This window comes from Elaeis guineensis, chromosome 1 (assembly GCF_000442705.2).
Source record: "Elaeis guineensis isolate ETL-2024a chromosome 1, EG11, whole genome shotgun sequence".
Classification (NCBI taxonomy): Eukaryota; Viridiplantae; Streptophyta; class Magnoliopsida; order Arecales; family Arecaceae; genus Elaeis; species Elaeis guineensis.
Window position 1 is genome coordinate 170,474,487 of NC_025993.2, and position 19,217 is coordinate 170,493,703.

At 39.0% G+C, this 19,217-nt stretch overlaps 1 protein-coding gene across 5 annotated transcripts; it reads right to left on the reverse strand.

The window, feature by feature from the left end:
- Nucleotides 1-3,017: 3,017 nt before the first annotated feature.
- Nucleotides 3,018-18,881, reverse strand: LOC105032314 (AUGMIN subunit 8). 5 transcript variants are annotated; one of them, XM_073248205.1, is made up of 8 exons: nucleotides 18,624-18,878; nucleotides 17,574-18,529; nucleotides 16,001-17,424; nucleotides 15,272-15,391; nucleotides 13,177-13,293; nucleotides 12,906-12,995; nucleotides 7,260-7,367; nucleotides 3,018-4,057 (listed from the first exon to the last, which is right to left on the reverse strand). In XM_073248205.1, the coding sequence occupies exons 3-8, from the start codon at nucleotides 17,339-17,341 to the stop codon at nucleotides 3,992-3,994; spliced, it is 1,842 nt and encodes a 613-aa protein (XP_073104306.1). In that variant the 5' UTR covers nucleotides 17,342-17,424; nucleotides 17,574-18,529; nucleotides 18,624-18,878; the 3' UTR covers nucleotides 3,018-3,991. The 5 variants fall into 5 exon arrangements, with proteins under 5 accessions (XP_073104306.1, XP_010905027.1, XP_019701809.1 ...); XM_010906725.2 differs by lacking the exon at nucleotides 17,574-18,529; XM_019846250.3 differs by lacking the exon at nucleotides 17,574-18,529 and having other exon boundaries at nucleotides 16,001-17,440.
- Nucleotides 18,882-19,217: the final 336 nt, after the last annotated feature.

The window sequence follows — 19,217 nt, forward strand, 5'->3', positions numbered from 1 at the left end:
CGGGGAGGATCTCCGGTGGTGATGACCAGGTCGACCGCCATCCGACAAAGACTCGACTGGTCTCGAAGATGAATCAAGCTTGGAAGCCATGCCCTCCCCCTTAATCACCGGTTCACTGTTCTTAAGCTCCCCAGGTGGGCTTGCCCCAGAGTCGCCCTCCAAGCCCATGACGCCACCCTGGGCTGGGGTCAAATTAGCAGCAGCTCGGTTTGGGGTCAAATTTGTGGCCTAGGCTGGGCTCCTGGCCCGTTTCAAGGAGAGCCCATTGGCCTCCGTCATGTAGTGAGCCGTTTGGCCCTGGTTCTCCTCCAGGCCCACCTCCAAAGAAATAAGATATGGGCCCAACTCGGACATGACACGAGCCCACCTCCATAGTAATAGAATTTTTTTTTTTCCCCCATGCGTCGCACCCCGGCCCGCGCGTGAACCAATCACCACGGCACTGCCCGCGGTGCACAAAGAATTTTTCTAAACCCAGTTCCTCGATCCCCTGCCTTGACTTGCCCCAAGTCTAATTCGGTTCTTGCTTTCTCCAGCGAGTGCCGCCGGGCCACTTTGGTCGGCTTCTGCCATCCATCAGAGTCCGACGGTGATCCCGACGAACTCTCCGTAGGCTGAGGGGAGCTAGGACGGGATGAATAGGAACTGGGAGCCGAGGAATCAAGATTGGAGTCCACCATCCCCTTAGGTTTCGTCGGAACCCTAACTGGTGGAGGCTACCGAATCCGGGAGGTGGCCATCCACGGTCCCATCTGCGGTCGAGTCACGATAGCCGGCACGCACTGGTTGCTTCTCCCCCCTCTACTCCCATGGGGGAGACCAGAAGTGGCCGCCCTCCTCCTTCTCTGGTGGGTAGCGACATTCCTCATCTGCGTGCCCTATCCGGCAATAAAGATAACAAATGGACGGCATGTTCTCATACACGAACGCTCGCCAGAAAACACCTTGGTGGCTCCGGATCAAGACTCCCGACTTCAGGGGTTCGACGGCATCGATCTCAACTCAGAATCTCGTTAAGCCCATTTTTCGGTAGCAGTCTGTGAACTCGTCCGCCGCCACCGGGTTCCCAGCCTCCGCCACAATCCCCTTCAACATCTCGGACCCCCAAAACTCCATCGAAAGTTCGGAGCCGAACCCAAACCACTGTTCCACGCACCATCTTCCCCCCCGGAACAAAGTTCGGCACCCATGGCTCAACCGCCAGAAGCTAGCCGACGACGAACCACGGCCCGCCACGGAGAGCCCCCTCACAGTCCACCGCTGCTTGGAACCGGATCAGATGATGGTTTTCCGCCAAGGCGAAGGCCTCCAAATCATACCCGAGCTTGCCTCGGTAATCCACTCCAACGGCACTTGCCGGCTGAGACTGCTCACCAAGGCGGACACGTGTTCCCACTGCTTTTGGGCTGCAGTAATGTCCTCCTCCGAGAATTCAAAGACCTTCCAGAAGTACTTTTGGAGCTGCTCCAACTCCTCCGGCAAGATCCGATGCTCTCTCCAAAGGGCTGCCGCGGTGGCCCCTGCACCACATGAGTCTAGGACTTCTACATACCGCTCGGGTCCGGCGAGGAGCGATCGCTCCCGCTTTGGCTCTTTCCTCTGTCCGCCATCACCAGCCCCACCGCACCCAAGCACCATTCACTGTTCGACAAAAAGTCCCAGAAACCGTACGAGTTTTGACAAAAGCGCCCAATCGCACGGAGCGACACGGTTTTCAGGGGATTATTGCATGAGTCTTGGGAAGGTGGAAAGTCTTCTCAACTTGAGATTTATATGACTTTATGTATAATAAAATTTTATTCAAATCAAAAAATAAAGCAGATAAAATTTCACTAATTTTACGAGAAGACATTAGCACCTAATCTATGGTTAAATGTTTATACATCCTATCCTGTATCTAAAATCAGGGACGAGCATTTGTTATATAAAAATCAATAACAAGTGTTATAAATTAAAACGACTGAAAATAATTTTTACCGATGGAATCATCATACAAGTCGTAAGATTCGATATTTTCGAATTGAGGCTCATGCATGATAGATTAGAACGTTGTTCGGTGTGGAGGCAATGACATTAAGTGCAGTTTGGGCTGGATTAACTTGAACCTACTGGTGTTTGAGTCCGGTTAGGCCGATATATTGGCAAGGAGCTATCTTGTGTTGGGCCTGGTAGCATGTATATAAACCTGATGTTAAAGAGCATTGCCTAAGATCGAAGGTTTGACCAACTCGAGCCATTCTGGATCGACGCTAGATTGTATTTCTATATCGACTCAATACAATCCACCTAAAACCGGGCGTAAATAAGAATCAAAGCCAAGTTCTGAAGGACTAGATGTTAAGAACTCATAGGAAAGGCAAGGGAACGGATGAAAACTGAATAGGGTTGAAAAACAGCTGAGCTTATATCGAATTAATCGATAAACGAAAAATGTTTTAAAAATATATCAAAAATTCATTGGATTTTGCTTTCAGATTTCGACCATTCTTCTTATCTAGAACCCAATATTATATGGAAGATAAAAGAAAAGCTTCTATCAGTGTTACCCCGAGAAGCTTGAGGAGCGCAAGGCAACCAATGTTTAGCATCGCACGTTCTGTGACTCTTAGTAGAAGTTGCATGCATGGACGTCTACTGATCTCTTTACCATGGCCAAAGAGTATCGTACTCAAAAAACAGCGGCCAGGCTAGTTTTTATTCGTGAATCATGCATGGGGATGTGAAAAATTGGTCTTTAAAACAGAAAATTAGGCTATATATGGTATGGATACATGGATTTATCATCCACTTGATATTACGTGCGAAATCTTTTCAATACTTCTACGACCAATGGTGTAAAGAAATCACAAAATTCTTGGTTGCATTGATCAAAAGAATTATCAGAATAACCGAAAGTGCCAAGGTATCAGGCATAGATGTAGGCACCATCATAAAAAAATGTCAAATTGCTAGAAATCATAATGGGCTACTTGCCTGTTCCGATACGTGAATGTTTACACTAGAAGATCAGAGTAAGCTTAATGCGTGGCAAGAGAAGACCCTTTATTCCACCCCTCAACAAAAAAATCAGTAACAAAAACAGCATTTTCTGTCAACCCATTTGCAAACATTTGCCAATGGATTCAACCAAAGTGTAAGATCAAAATAAGCTCAACTGTGGAGCAAGAGAACCACCATTATTCCACCAAGAAAAAAGACCACCAAAAATGGAGGAGCAGACTACCTCTAGGTTTCAAATCAGCAAAAACGGCAGCCTTTTCTGTTGACCAATTTGCAAACCTTTGACACACTTCAAAGAAAATATAACTACAACAGTAGCTGCAAACAAATCCTCGCCAATATGTCTAGTACTTAAGCAACCAGGTCCTATGGGGTTAACTGTTGATGGATTCAGCAAGTGTAAGATTGCAAAACCAGTCATCCAATGCCAAAACAGGTTCCATCTCAAAATTTGGGATCGAACAATGTCCTGCAACCAAGATCCCTGCCCACCAGATGCCCTTTCGTAAATCATCATCCAAGAACTCAATGCCATGGTGTGCATGCCAAGTGCAATCAGAATAATTATACTCTCAGCTAGCCGCTATCCTGGGCTTCTACAGGCATCGTGAGGTCATAAACCGTATGTAGTTAGTGTTCACATAAGCACATGCACTTCTGCTATACTCCTTTACCCTTTTTCTTGATGAAAGGGAAGCTAGACTCCTTTGACCTTTGGCTTTCAATTCCACAGCATTTTTTTTTTTTCTTTCCATGTGAGTGATTAAAAAATTACATGGGGAAAGAATATAGCCCGCAGCCCTTTGAAAGGAAAAGAGAACAAAGAGAAAAAAAAAGAAAAAGAAAAAAGAAAGAAACAATATGAATGTGCCCATCCACAGAAGACAAATTTACAGTGACTGAGCCTAACAGGTGTTGTGATCTCTACCAATTGTAAGTTGTTAGCCACAGAGAGCACTGGGCTCTCATCATCATTGGATGTTGCTTTGCGCTACTCCAGCTTACATGCATGCTGTCTCAACTGTATGAGATGTGTTCTAAGGCTGGCCTCTTTCACCTGCAGTATGGAAGAAGATCGGCTGAGATTTCCTATTTTAACATGGATATATCGTCTGTGAATGCACACATAAACATGAGCCTTCAAGCACAAGCATATGACCTCATCCATGGGATGGTGGTGTGAATGCAACATTCAGATCACATAATTAGTGAGACTGACGTTTTTCCTTTTTTGCAACAAAATGCATGGATATGGACTCTGTTATGACCCCAAGAAATGAGAAACAACAGTGCACAATATGGTGCATGTCTAAATTGCTTACAACCTTAAAAGACAACTTTCTTGAGCTGATGTGCTGCTTTCTGTTTTGGATACATGAAAATCATATAAACGGATCTTTAATATAATTCACAATTATCATTTAAGTTTGTGCAGAGGCTTGTTCAGTTTTGCCACACCCAAATTCAATCACGTTCTTACTCCCACTTCATGCAGCCAAAAGATACAAGCTACTTAAATGAAATTCCTCAAGACTACTACGTTTGTCAAGAAGGCTTAGAAGGAAATTGCGAATGGAGGTCCTCAATTAGTAAAGATAAAACTACAACATGAATTGCTCTTATTTGCTTCTTTCAAAAATTTTATGAACTTAACATAGTTTGATCTTCTCCGAATAAAAAAGTCATCATAAAAGGATGGATGTGTGACGTGAGAACTGTGTATTTTTTATTTTGATCCATCTCAAATGAGAATCTAATTGTAAACAAAAATCATGGGTTATTAGAGAACAAGTGCTCAGCACCACCAAGAGCATATAGAGAACATCTGGTCGAGCTGTTGGTCCTCCCTTGGTTGACACTCATATGCTTTGGCTCTGAATGGCAGTTGTCACATATTGCATGTTCTGAATCCTCATGATTTCTTTATTAACAATTATCCTAAATGCTAACAAAACTCTACAGAATTATGCCAGGACATCCACTCTATCCTATATCTTAAAATTGCCAGAATTTGTTAAGCAAAATTATGATGGGAGAAGAATAACTAGGATGATTTTGCACATTTTGAATTGGCATTGAGGGCTTTTTCCATTTTGCACCTACAGCCCAGATGACACTCACATTCTTTTTTTTATGGGCGGAGAAATTAAAAAACTAAGAGACTAACCTTATGCCTGAACACTTCTAAGTCCTCCCGAGACTAAAATGTAACTCTGGAAACATCTGAATCGCAGGGTATTGCGGAGGTTGGTGGTGATTTTGTATATGAGAGGAATGGTAAAGTCATTGAACCGTAAAACCCACTCTCTTTCCATGTCAGATCAACTGGTGTAAAAATCAAGAGTTACAATCTCATGAGTACCACCCCAAACCAGCCACAAGCTGGTACAATAGGGGCCAGTAAGCACCATCGGGAACTGAGCTTGTGTTGCACCACATCAAGGCATATCGACCCCACTGAGCCCACCTTTTTTTCCCACTCATTGTACTGAGACATATCAAGGTGTACCACCCCGCATCAAGAGTTGTACATATCAAGTGACTATTAATTTGGCACTGATCCTTGATATTTGAATTTTTTGGTACATATAATGGGCTCATGTTTTCCTTTTCAAAGTGGGCATCCTCTCATTTGATGATAGGGTCTCATTAATGAAAGCTACATGCTTTGTTGCACCACATATTTTGCCTCCTCAAATGCTTGAAAATAAGGGTTCTAATGAACACATAGTTAGCTGAAAAAAGTTACTGGAGGGGAGGCTTTTGTCCTTGATATCTGTAAACTCGCAGTGGAACGCTTCAACATAGATCAATCATACAATCCAATCAAAAATAAGTTTCACATTTTCACTTTCATTCAAATTTAAATATAGCCCATGGTCTAAAACTACCTTCAGAGTACACACACAAGGATATCTACAGGATCAAGTCCATCATCTACAAGAGAATTCTCAAACTCTGGTCGAAGCAAAACCAAGAGGGGATAAACAAAGATCAAATTTTGATAATAGTAGCATCATAACACCCCCCCCCCCTTTTTTTTTTGTTAAGCCAAAGGGTGTTTACACAACTCTCTTAAAGGTATATCAACAAGAACTGTGGTCAACAGATGTTCCTACTTACTCCATCTTAATGGGACCTATAATAAAAACCCACCCTAATACCCCTTTCAGATCCATTTTTTCACCCTAAAATTCAGCTGCATGCCGTTTTGCTCGGCCCAAACTATTTTCCTTCTGAAAGAGTCTCCACCCAATTAATTGTTGGAACCCCCTTCTCACCTTCCAAGGGATTGTGTGGCCTAATTAACACAGAGACGGAGATCCTTTGCTTCCTCCAAACAGCAGCCAGCCTCTCATATATACGTAGAATAATCCAGCAGTCAAGAACAAAGTAGCACCTAAGCACTTAGTTCTAGTCACAATGAATCAAGAGATTACCACGAATTCCCATTTGGGAAATGTTGTATCTAAAAACAAAATGGAGTCCACCATATCGCTGGTTACCATATCCTTTAATGGTAGGAGCTATGTTAGTTCCCTCCAGGTATTATGAAGTTATAAAAAACAATGATGTGGCAAAATGCCTTAAATCTGTAACTCAAGCAATTGTTTCCTGGATGTAAACACAATTCTAGGTAAGCCACAGGCGATTGGTTTAAAGAATGGGCTTATTTTGGCATCAAGATGATTAAACTAAAATCTCCTTGTAGGAGGTTAAAACAGAATAAACTAGGTGTTGAGTAAGTGATACACTTTTTGAAAATCTTATGACTAATATTGTTCATCTCGTCTCATCAGCAAACAGATTGACATTTGCTTTTGTTCATTGTAGTGCTAGCTTAGATGCATTTTCCCAAATAGAATGAGGTTAATAGGAATGACTTGTTTGTAAAAACTTATGCACTTTGTGTTCCCATCCTTTTTCCACTCCTCATAACGGAAGATTGTTAATAACTCCTAAAGGGAATAATCCTACTACTCTACCCATAAGCACAGAGGATGGTTGATGTTACGGGAGTCAGCATTAGTAAGTTAACAATGCTAGTGCACTGTGTGAGCGACTAAAATAACAGAAAATTACTTAATAGAATTTGAATAAGGAAACATAAAACAGAAAAAAAAATGATATAACTTTGAGCTCTGCACATCAAATAACAGCATCATAACTAACACAGGAACGTATATGTGATTGTGTACTTCCAATATAATTAATTAAATTTGTTTTTTGTGTGCATTATGAGCATAACTTATAAGTACCTGCATTGCTGCTGCTGAAGCTAATAATTCTCTACATTCATCAAGCATCGCTCTTTCTTTGGCTGCAACAGCTGATAATTCAGAAACCAGAGCTTTTGTACCCTCTACCTGTAAAACATTAAGCTTCAGGCCATGAGTCAATGTTCAGACCTAACAAATACATCCAGAGTCCAGCTATGATTCAATAGGTTATGATTTCACATTCTAAAATGGAAAGAAATTTTAAGGAAACAATTTATAAAGTTCTCTACCTTTTGAAAAACTAGGCACATTGATATTCATCTTCTCAAGTCAAGTGCCATTAGACTCATTCATATTGACATTCAGATCACCCAGAGCATGTTTAAATGGAACAAGCAACTACTAGACAGAACTATGAATAACCAATCTGTAAGCAAATGGGCAAGGGTGTAAGGGAATCTAGTTCCTAACATTTAGTCCCTAGCAAATCATAACCATAACAATATGGGAGTAATGCATATATCACTCAGTTAAAAACTGAAGTATACTTGCCATGCGTTGATCTTAAACGTCTAAGAGCATAAGATTATGGAGACATCTCTAGGTGCCTCCATAACCTTTGACTGTCTATCAGTTCCCTTCTGCCAAGAAATTGATAAACTGCTCAGAATAAACTGAAAGCTCATAACCCTCCATGATATTTCTAAACTTCTGCATGACTGTGCAATAAATTTCTAGGCATATTTTTCTCTTTTTTATTGTTTTCTTTGTCTTTTGTTTTCTTTCTGTTTTCTTGTTGTCTTCCTTTTGCACCCATCTCATCTCTAGTGAAATGAGTGGTGGTTTCTCCCACCATTTTGCTCAAAAAGAATAGAGGTAATCAAGTTGGAAATTCCTCCAACACAGGGATCAGTATCTGAACTAAGGATACTCCATAATGAAGCAAAAGAGGTAATCAAGCCAATAATAAACCCCCACATCCCCCACTTCACCCAAAAAAAGGTCAAAATATCAGATCTAGAGTAGTCAGACAGTTCTCTCTGCCAATTTTGTTGCATAATACCACCAATATCGAGACAATAGTCCTCAAGATCCTTTAGAGTATCCATGCTAGTGCTTGATGTGTTTAAAGAATCACCTGTTTGGTTTAAATTTTTCATAAATGGGGAGCAGCATCTGAACTGAAAATAGTCTCCAATAATGTCAAAAGTAAAGGTAACTAATGCTTTCAAGTGAAGCAAATGTAAAGGTAACACGTGAAGCATCCTAATTAATATTATCTGTTAACTCGACCATTTTTTCTTTTTGCATGGTAACAATGATTTCAAATTCATGATTTCATAAACATATCAAGAGCAACAGAAAAGTCCTTAAACACCTTTAAAGTACTATAGCACTGCACATGATGTGTTTAAAAGAATAACCACAATGGTTTCAATGCTCATCTATTTGCCATTATAAATCTACCCAAGGTATAAGGAAATATTCTGTACCGTACGTATGCCACCTTCAAAGTTTCAATGGTCATTTAATCTACCAATATATGCATCCTTCAGAGAGAGAGAAAACATTGGACAAAGCCCAACCAATTTTCACTAAAAACATTCCATGCATCATATTTAATGGTCAATATGGAATTATGGATTTGACTGACAAAAGATTAATATATGTTGTATCAAACCAAGGTAAACAAAGACGAAAGGTGCCCTTAAGGTGCTTGGGGGGTCTAGCACCTTGAGGCGAGAGGCACTAGAAAAGCACTTGCCCAAGTGAAGTAAGACGCTAAAATTGAGAAAAAAATAAAAAATATGATAATAAATAAATAACTAGAGATAATTATTATAACATGAATTACCATATAATTAATAATTTAAGCATAAAACATATATAAAACAGTAAAATGCTCAACTAGGTTAAGATAAAATATATGATAACAAGTCATAGGCGGCTCTAAATTCATGAATGAAACAGAAAATATAACAAGTCCTACAGTTCATCAATGGAGTCTCATAAATAAAATAGAAAACATAAACAGCCCTAAAGTGGTCCCCTTCTGCCTCCCTTGACAATCTCCTGTGGTCCTTAACAGTCTTCCTTTCCTCTCAATTTTTTTTTTATTTATAAAACCTTAAGTCACTAAAGTCAAAACTAATTCCATACTAATTGACCACTTTATCCCTTGTTAATAATAGAGCTAAGAAGTTAAATGAGTGACCTTTTAGGGTTTCTTATACTTTTCAACCATTAAAAAAATAATCGTAGAGTTCACTAAGGCGTCAAAGGCAAGCGCCTCGCCTTATTGAGAAAGGCTCTAAAAGACGCCAAAGGCGCGCGCCTGAGTGAAGGGGTATAACCTGAAGCATCTAGAGATGATGACCCCTTCTGGCACCTCGCCTAAGTGCCTAAGGTGCACCTTTTGGCACCTTTGACATCACTATATCCAACTCCTCTTGAACATGACTTTAGTTGCATAACATGGAGACAGACTGAAGCTGAATTCTGATTTACAACAGAAAGTAATGTCATAAATTTATTATGTTATGATGTGGCTATTCTCCTTCCAGAAGGACTTGATTTGTAATAGAGAATATGCCAGAAAGATATTGTGTTATGATATAGATTATTCTCCTTCCAGTAGGGCTGAAGCCTAATTCTGACAAGAAATAGAATAAATGCCAGAAATATAATATGTAATGAGATAGACCATTCTCCTTCTGGCAGGGCTGAAGCCTTAAAACAGCTGGTTCAAAATCATGTGTTTTAAATTAAGGAAGTTGATCATGAAATAAATCATCTAAGATGCCTAGAAACGAAAAACTGCATATTTTGAAGGTCATTTACCAATGAATCTAGCAAATAGTTTTAATGGCCCATTACGGTGCTTTGATAGTATCCAAACAAAAAGTTGATCATGGTTTTGAAGCACCAAAACCAATTGAATTTTGGTTCATAAGTTCTAAGATGTGAAACTCATAAACAAAGATGTGGATGCAAAATAAAGAGTTGACATTCATTTTAACATGACAGCACTAATGGTACCATTTGGGACCATGTAGTATGTTCCATATGGCTCTTCGGTTTAATTGGGTGGTTACAAGTAGCGTTAGCAATTGGATCGGGTCAAGTTGGATATAGGTTATGTTGGATAAAGGTTAGGTCAAAAATTTGTCAACCCAAATCTAACTTGTTAAAAGAATAAGTCGTGAACCTAATCTAACAAGTAACCAAACTCGAACCGTATAACCAATTTACTAAATAGGTCGAATCAGATTAAATAGGTTATACAGGTTAAACAGGGTTTTAACATATTAATTTGATTTAAAGGGGTTAAGTAGGTTTTAAACAGCTTAAACAGATCTTAGACTGGTTAAATGGGTCAAGTCATGACCTAACCCAATTATTAAACAGGTCAAAAGATGTTAAATGGATCAAAGATATAAACTTGAACCCAATCCATTTAATAAACAAGTCTTGACAGGTTGATCCATTTATAACTTGAACCCATTTATGTCAAACCGGAACCTATTTAAAGCAATTTGTTTATGTGTCAAGTTGACGGATTGGGTCAAAACTTGCCACCCCTACTTTCAAAATGAATATAGCTTCCTATATCAAAAGTCATCACCGTGTCCCTTCATATAAACTCTTCACAAGTCTAGGGGGACTTTGGAGGGTTGTTTCTTGGTCGCATAAGCTTAAAATGCAAACAGTAAGGTAGATCTCCTCATTTGCCAACTAACCATATAAATTTCAAAGCATGACCATCTTTGCATAATGTTGCCTAGCCTAGGAATTTGGCACCAATTTTAGAGGGTTAAGCATGATGATCAGTGACAAGATTTCCTCAATCCTTCCACAATGTCTTCTCAACTTTGAATAATGCTTTACAGAGAACACCACTTTTTGAAGGGAAAATCATTGGATGATGCGATAGTGATGATGCTTATGACATACACCATTACATTATCCATCTTCTATCCACTTGATGCAAAGGTAAATGACCTTCAAAACATATTCTTGATTTAAAAGGTATTTTAAGATGTTACAGATGATGATAGATAATGTGGAGCCTGAATTCAAATGCCCCATCATTGATTCTACCCCACCCAAATGGAGAGCAATCCATCTCTTTTAATATATAACATGTCTGTTCTAAAAGTAGAGGTACAAATAAAAAAACAATTAGCTAATTTAACCATATATTTCATAGTCATTCTTTCCATATTTATCTAAATACCACAAAAGTTCACTATTCTCGTTGTTCATATCACCTCAATCTAGATATTACATAAAAGTGTTGTGGAGTTTAAAAGACTGACAAGCCAAAACAATTGCAGCTAAGATGAACAAGTTGACTTGGCTATTTTTTGAACGGATATGAGAGAAACAAAGTTGCAGTTTCTTACCTCCATCTTGGCATTAGCTAATCATAATCATAGTTTGAACAAAGGGTTTTATCTCTGCCAAATTATCAGGTATGTGTCAATCTCAGGCACTCATCAATAGATATGATCGATATAGATGTCTCAGCCTATATAAACAATTATATCCTGATATATCAGCCAATACGAAATCAACATATAATCAATATAGGAAATCAATTATGTCCAGCTCAGTTTTTGACAGTCTTAATTTTATTTCCTAAATCCAAATCGATGTTTGAAAATGGTAGATAGTATCATGATTGCTATATTAGCCAAGTTTCCAAGATCTTGGTTCATGTTAACATCCGCAGAGATCTTGATATTCAAATCAACATTCGAAATATCTCTGTCTTTTCCTGTTTGCCACAACTTCCCATCTTGGCCAAGATTAACCTAGATCTCTATCATCTCGGTATTGGTCATCCCATTCATCCCCTGTGATTATGTTAACCTCCAGAAGCAAGAAGTAGATCAGTTATACCACCCCTAGATTTTGGACTCCCAAGACCAGATTTTTTTCTCCTAGTTGACTGAGGTAAGGAGTAACAGATATATGCCTCAACATTAATGTCATCTGAGTTGTGTAGTCTCAACCATCTTTATGGTGCTAAATAAAATGTAATGCCATCCCCTTTTTGTCGAGGTAATTTGTTTAAACTTCACATTTGCTTGTTATTCGGAAAATTAATTAGACAGTAACATATAATACATCAAAACAACTCGGTTGTAGCAAATAAAGGAGAGCCCTTTAAAATGCATGTGACATTGCCAGTGAAATTAGTGCCACAAGACCAAGTGATTCATCAATTTAAAAAACAACCACCATACAAAATCAAACAACAAATCGTGCAATAAACAATATTATAATTTAGATCATTGAAGACAAAAGAAAAGTCATAATAACTAACAACATCAATCTTTTATGGACTATATATACTTAAGTAATATTAAAAAGGATATTACACATTTGCACTTCACACAATATTATATAGCTCAATGACCAATGCATTATGTATAAAGCGATATGTTAAATAGCCCAATCTCCTATCACCATTATCAAAAGGCATGCCCTTTTCTTAATCTCTTTAACTATGTAATTTATTGCTCCATTATTTCCTTAATAAAACTATTTAGGTAAATAATCGGACAACTTAATACAATGTCCTAGGGAGTTCATAGGAAACATTGCTGGTTATATTGAAGGTAGAAAGAATAGAAGCAATGCAACTGAACTGACAAAGCATGTTGTATTTAATCTCACCTTCGATAACAAATAACAGATAGAGGATCCCATAGCTTGCATAACATCAACTGCAGAACTAACAGCATTCCTCACAGAAAGCATATCTGCCTGTATAAACAGTGTAGTAAACATATTATGACATATGGCCTGAATTAATAACCTGTTGGAACTAAATTCAATGACCTTCTTTCAAATTTCAATAGAAAAAACTACATATAATTTAAAGACTTACAATAGGTAAAAAGTCATTCCGATTACAAGAAATTATGTTATCAGTAGTTTTGCATACCTTTGCACCTCCAGTAACTGGAAGACGTAGTGTGCTTGCCTTTAGAGCTTCAACTGCCCCTGACAAAGAACAACAATGTTCTCTTTCGTATGCCACCCAGTTTTCAAGGTATCCCATCTAAATCAAATAAATTTCATGCAAATACTTCAATTTGACTATGGAAATGATGCATTGTGCAGGAAAGAAATAAATAAACAAGGAAAAAAAGATGGCACAAGCAACAATTGTTACAGTTGTTCAGAATTCATTTTATAAGAATCATAAAGCCTAAATCAAATACTATAAGCTGCAATCAAGAATGATCCATATACTTCTACAATTATAAACAATTCTCAGATAGCTCCTTTTTACTAGATTGACGATAAGGTTTAGCAAATTCATTGTATCTTGAGATCTCAACCATTTCTGGGGCTTGAGGTACAAAACTCATATCTGCATTAATCTCACACTTCAATTTGGAGAGGAACCTTTTGGAATATTTGGTATAGGAATCAAAATTAATCTAGAGACTTTATTTGTTAAATTGGAGACAAACACCTTCATTGCAGCCCCAAACACTTGCAACCTCCCCATTCTATTAAAATGGAGTTAATTAACCACATTTGGAGGACACATGGTTGTAAGAAGTAGGAACTGTATTACTTTATAATGCCCCCAATCAATCAAAAGCATGTCATCATTTGAAAATTGATTCAAGTATATAACCATAGAACCAATTTTATTGGTGTTGCAAATATAAAATTTCAAATAAATGTGAATGAAAAATTGTGCATGAGTTGATGTATGCTATGTTATGAATTATCTACCAAATTCGTATGCTAATATCAATCTGTGAACTAAAATAAAATTTACAATAAAAATTATTATAAAGTTATATATTTCATAATTCTTAATGTATCTCTGAATCTGTTAGGTAGTGAATCTAAGTAATGTCAATTCTTTGTAAATTTATCATGTTCAGTGCTTAGTCATCTGATTCAAATGATGACATTGTCAGTGTAAACTCCTAGCATTTATGTGGTATTCTGGATGTTAGCTCAATAATGCTGCCAGTAACCTTGATACACATCGAGGGTCAAATAGACCTAGTTGGGCCAGATGCCTACAAGCACTCCTTAAAAACCAGCGGAGTATGACGGCATGAAATAGGTCTTCAGCATGAAGATGAAGAATATACAGGCTTGAGACCAAGCTGTCTATCATTCAAGGCCAAAAGGCAATTCAACAATACTCACACCCAACTTCAAAAATAAATTTGCAAATCTGGCTCACAAACATGTAGCAAGCCATAAGCATTGAAGTTGGCATGGATTCAGTAATGATTGATAGCTATGAATCTTGTTAGGTAGGCTGATGATGAATCTCAAGTGTTACAGTATATCAACGATACAAAGTTATTGCATTTTATTTTGACTTATATTCCTGTGATGTATCCATCTCTGAACATGATGCGCACATCCAAGATGTTTTTGGATGCATGATGCATTGTGAATATTCAAATTTCAAAATATGACATCACTCAGTTGCTAACCTTATAAGCAATCTGATCTCAACAAACTAGCCTTCCTTTTGTATAATGATCGCACATCTTCTCATCCCCGCAGGGGGGCAGGGGTCAGCATGCCATTTGTTTGTGCCTGATCCATATAGATATGCTAGTACTAAATTAAATCAACTAGTTCCACAGTGACAGATATTTTACTTGCTAACCGAACAGATTCTGATAGACTGATACTAACTGAGACATACTGTCCTACATGTCTCTTACATTTCCACTTCTCTTTTGAAAAACAAATCATGTTCCGCAATTTATAGAAATTTTGCATTGCTTGGTTGTCATGATATGGTCAACAATCAAGGACAACACATGGAAGTCAGGAGCTGATCTATGAAAGCATATCAAATATAACTGCGAAAACTGCATCTGCATTTCAGATTGCTTATCAGATGTAAATTTTCTGCTTCTCAGATCTTTCAAATTTAAGGCAAATTAGCATTATAGATTATCAATTTATATCCTGTGTAAATAAATATAATGGAATAAGTAACACATAAGACAAAATTATCATTAAATAGCAGTCATCATTAATCTTACTTGTTCTCTCAATATCATGGCCAACTTCAATTCTTGTCTCAGCTGCTGCACGTCAATCCTCTTCATCATAACAGAATCACGCAGTTTTGAAGTAGTATTCCACACACTGTATAGAATATTCTGTTTCAAGAAATCAAAAACAAAATAATCAAATTCCCCTGCCAATTGGGCAATAAAAAGTCCATTGCAGCTGAACTGTGACCATAGAAAAACCAAAATTGATAGTTCAATGCACAATAATAAAAAACCATGAATTTTGACAACAAGACAAAATTTTTCTTCTTTACATTCTCTTGATTATAGGATACTCCATATTTATTCTCATAAGTCAAAAAATGTGCATCAGAACATAAAAAAAGAAACTAAAGTACATGAAAAAGAGCAGTCATCGAAATTGGAGTGCATAAAAGAGAGTAATGATAGATGTACAGTAATTAATAACTGCATACATAAGAAATTTAGTATAGAAATCAGCTCATGTGCTATCCCAATTACATAAAAGCTGAAAACCACTATGTCAGAAACCATATTGAAGTGACTCCACTCATGCAGCACTATGTGCATCTTCCATAAAAAAACTCTTGAAAGAATGCCAGTGCTTACAAACTTCACTATCTTACATACCAAGCAAACCTCTAAAACAAAAAATCCAGAAAATATGCATGATCTTTTCATATATCAGTATAGCATCAACACAAGCATTTAACTTCAAAGGCACCGAATCCCTACCTCTGTCCTCATTTTCTGAATGGATAGAGTGTCATCTACTCGGGCATTGACAAAGCGCCACTGCAGGTCCCTATTGTACAGCAACCGCAGCTGATGTGCATCCTCTATGTGGCTTGCATTCTTCTTTCCTTTTCGCATATCAACAATATAGTTGAAAACAGAGGATGTCATGCCTGCTTGAGGAGTCGTGCAGCTAGTTGATGACATGGGGGATGACGGTCTCGATCTAGCTGGACTCAGCATTCCTGGAGTTGATGGTCTTGACCGGGACGGACTCACCATTCCCCTAGCTGAGGTTGTTGATAAAGCCTTATTTGGTGATGAAGGGCGATGTAAACCTGGAATTGGTGATGACTGAGTCCTACTAGGACGTGTTGCTGATAAAGATCTTCCTGAAGGATGTGAAGATATATTTACACTCAAATTCATATTTTGCTGTACTTTTCCACTTCCATCAAGAGCCAGTCGCCTTGCCACCTCACTTAAGGAGTGTTGGAGGCCTCTACCTGCAACATCAGATGTGGGAATTCTCCTTGGTGAAACCCCTCGAGATGGAATTGACGAAGGGACAGATTTGTTAACCCTATCGGTATGATCCACGCTTCTTGACAAGGCATTTGCAGACACCTTTCCACCCATCATAGCGGGCCAGCGGTGTTGATCTATTACCCTTGCATGCAAGCTCTCCAAAGGCTTAGAATTCTCTGATTGCTCAGAGGTATTCCTTCCCCTCAGAGGAGTCCTCTTCCTCTCTGCTGCAACATTTGCTGGTGACTTCAACGTGCGATCTGAAGAGGAATCAGGAACCGCCTTGTCCCTCTTAGTAACAGGAACTGAGACAGATTCTGACTGAAAAGAAGCAGACAGACTCCGCATCGAAGGCCACAAGCCATCCGGAGCCCGGCCGCTAAGCAACCGCCGTGAAGTATTATGCATCTCTGTCACTGCATCACGCACTGGTGTGGTAGACCTTGAAGACGGCGAAGAGGGTGTGGAAGGCCTGGACGAGGGGGATGAAGTCGCAGAGGACCTCGATGAAGGCGTAGTGGGTCTTCTCCTGTCTGCTGATTGGGATCTCTTCGGCAGCGAAGTTCCTGGCATGGCATGTGTGCGACCGGCACTTGGAGACGAGCTCCGCCTCGGAGTGGTAGGAGTTGAAAGAGGAGTCGATGAGATCCCCGACTTGTACCTAGAAGAAATTTCCCTCGTCCGCAGCTTGCGGGTGGCCAGGGCAGCATTGTTCTTCTCAGAAGGAACCAAAGGGGGCCTTTGAGTATCTTCCGTCTGGGCTGCCTTCTGCTGCGCCACGGTCCCTGGTGGCTCAATTCTACACATATCCATCCACAACTCCCTCCAAAGCAAACCACATTGATGGATTCTTCATAAACCACCTTATTTAGAGCTATGGCACCAGATCCTCATATCTGCCACAACTAGACACTATTCAAAAGAGGGGAATTGGAACATCAAGCCAAAGGGCTTCTCTACAAAAGAAAAGGTAGAAAGAAGAGACACCCATACACGAAAAGCAAGAGCAGGAAAAAAGGGACCCTTTTTTTTATTCTCTACAAACCCATAAAAGATGACGAGAAGGAGATCTGAATGGGGAAATATTGGGCAATGCAGCAATCATCAGGAATTGAGCACTCTGAATTCATTGCAAGAAGGCCAAACCATGGAGATCGGGCCGGGTTTTCCATGGATGGCGGGCACAGGGGAGGTCGTTGGGTAACGTAGTCTGAGCCAGACCATACGAAAACTCCCGGCAGAGGAGCGGGATAACCGCCGAAGGTGCGTCAAACAATGGATGGTCATGCGTATTCAATTCGTTTCTTTGTACTATAAAAATTGATGTTTTGGTTGCTTGTCTTCTGTCCTTCTCACGAGAGTGCCATGGTCGGGTGCGTTCCTTCCAAACCCCTCAGCACCGAAAAGGAAGGGAATTTAATGGAGTGGGAGAAATGGTAGGAGGAGAGGAAGCTGTGGTTTATTTTTAACCCAACTCGGATAGGGTAAAACAATAAAAATGGAAATAAAGTACGGTAAAAAGCCAAATCCGACGGTTTTACATGGGGATGGGTCGTGATTCGAGCAACGGGAGAGGCTTTAAAATATATCTGGGAAAAATTAGGAAAGCTTAGGGTTTTGGGAAGAGAAATGGAGATCCACGTGTAGGAAAGCAGAAATTATTATAAAAATACGCAAAAAACGATTTCTTTAGCAACAAATATGAAACCATTGTAAATTTTTGGTATGCTTCCATGGCGACGGAATCACCAGCAAGCATGAAATAGCAAGAAAAACATCGATTTGAAGGAAAGAATGGATGAATTCGATTCTTGGCAATCTCCGTTCTCCTCTCTATTAAAAAATCAAAGAAATTTCACGGAAAAATAGTGATTCCGAACCTTCCAACAAAACTCGACTTATATGCACCGATTAAAACATCAAATATCCTTATATAATTCACCATCAAAATTAATAGGTCTTCAATACATTCTTAAAATTTCTTGCAGTGCCCAACATCAACTGCGGAAAGAAAAAAGAATCCGGACCATAAATTGGACTCAAAATTACAAGAAATACGCATTAAAAACAAAAAATTTCGGGTGCAGCATCTGACCTCGGGAATCGTGCACGAATTTGCCCTTCCCAACAACAGACCGCACTTGAATCCCGTCGAAGGAAAATAAATACATATTTATAGATAGCAAAAGAAAACGAGACGAAGCGTACAAGCCTCCGCCAAAACCCTAATCTCGCCGCTCCAAGAAGTCCTCCGGGAATCGGAGAGCCGTTATAATAACGAAAGATTTACAGCGAGAAATTAAAGGAAAAAATATTATAGAAGAGGTGGGAGTTTTTTTATTATTTTTTTCTTTGGCCTGTCAAAAGTAAAAGATGACGTGTTTGATTTAGTTAAGAAAAAGGTTGAAGAGGACGGTTTCCTCTTTCTTTCCGTATATTCTTCTTGACGCGGATCCAGTTACCATTTTTAAGGGTACCGCACACCATGTTTCTCCGATTTGCTATAATAACTGGTAGAAGATATTTCTCTAAACTACATAAGTACATGACTTGATTAAATTTATGAAATATTTAAAAAATATTAAATGTGTTTTAGTTTTTAGTGGACAAGAATCATAAGTGTATAAGTTTGATGGACAAATTGGACCTGGACTCGCATGATAAAAATTTAGACACCATGCTGGCATTT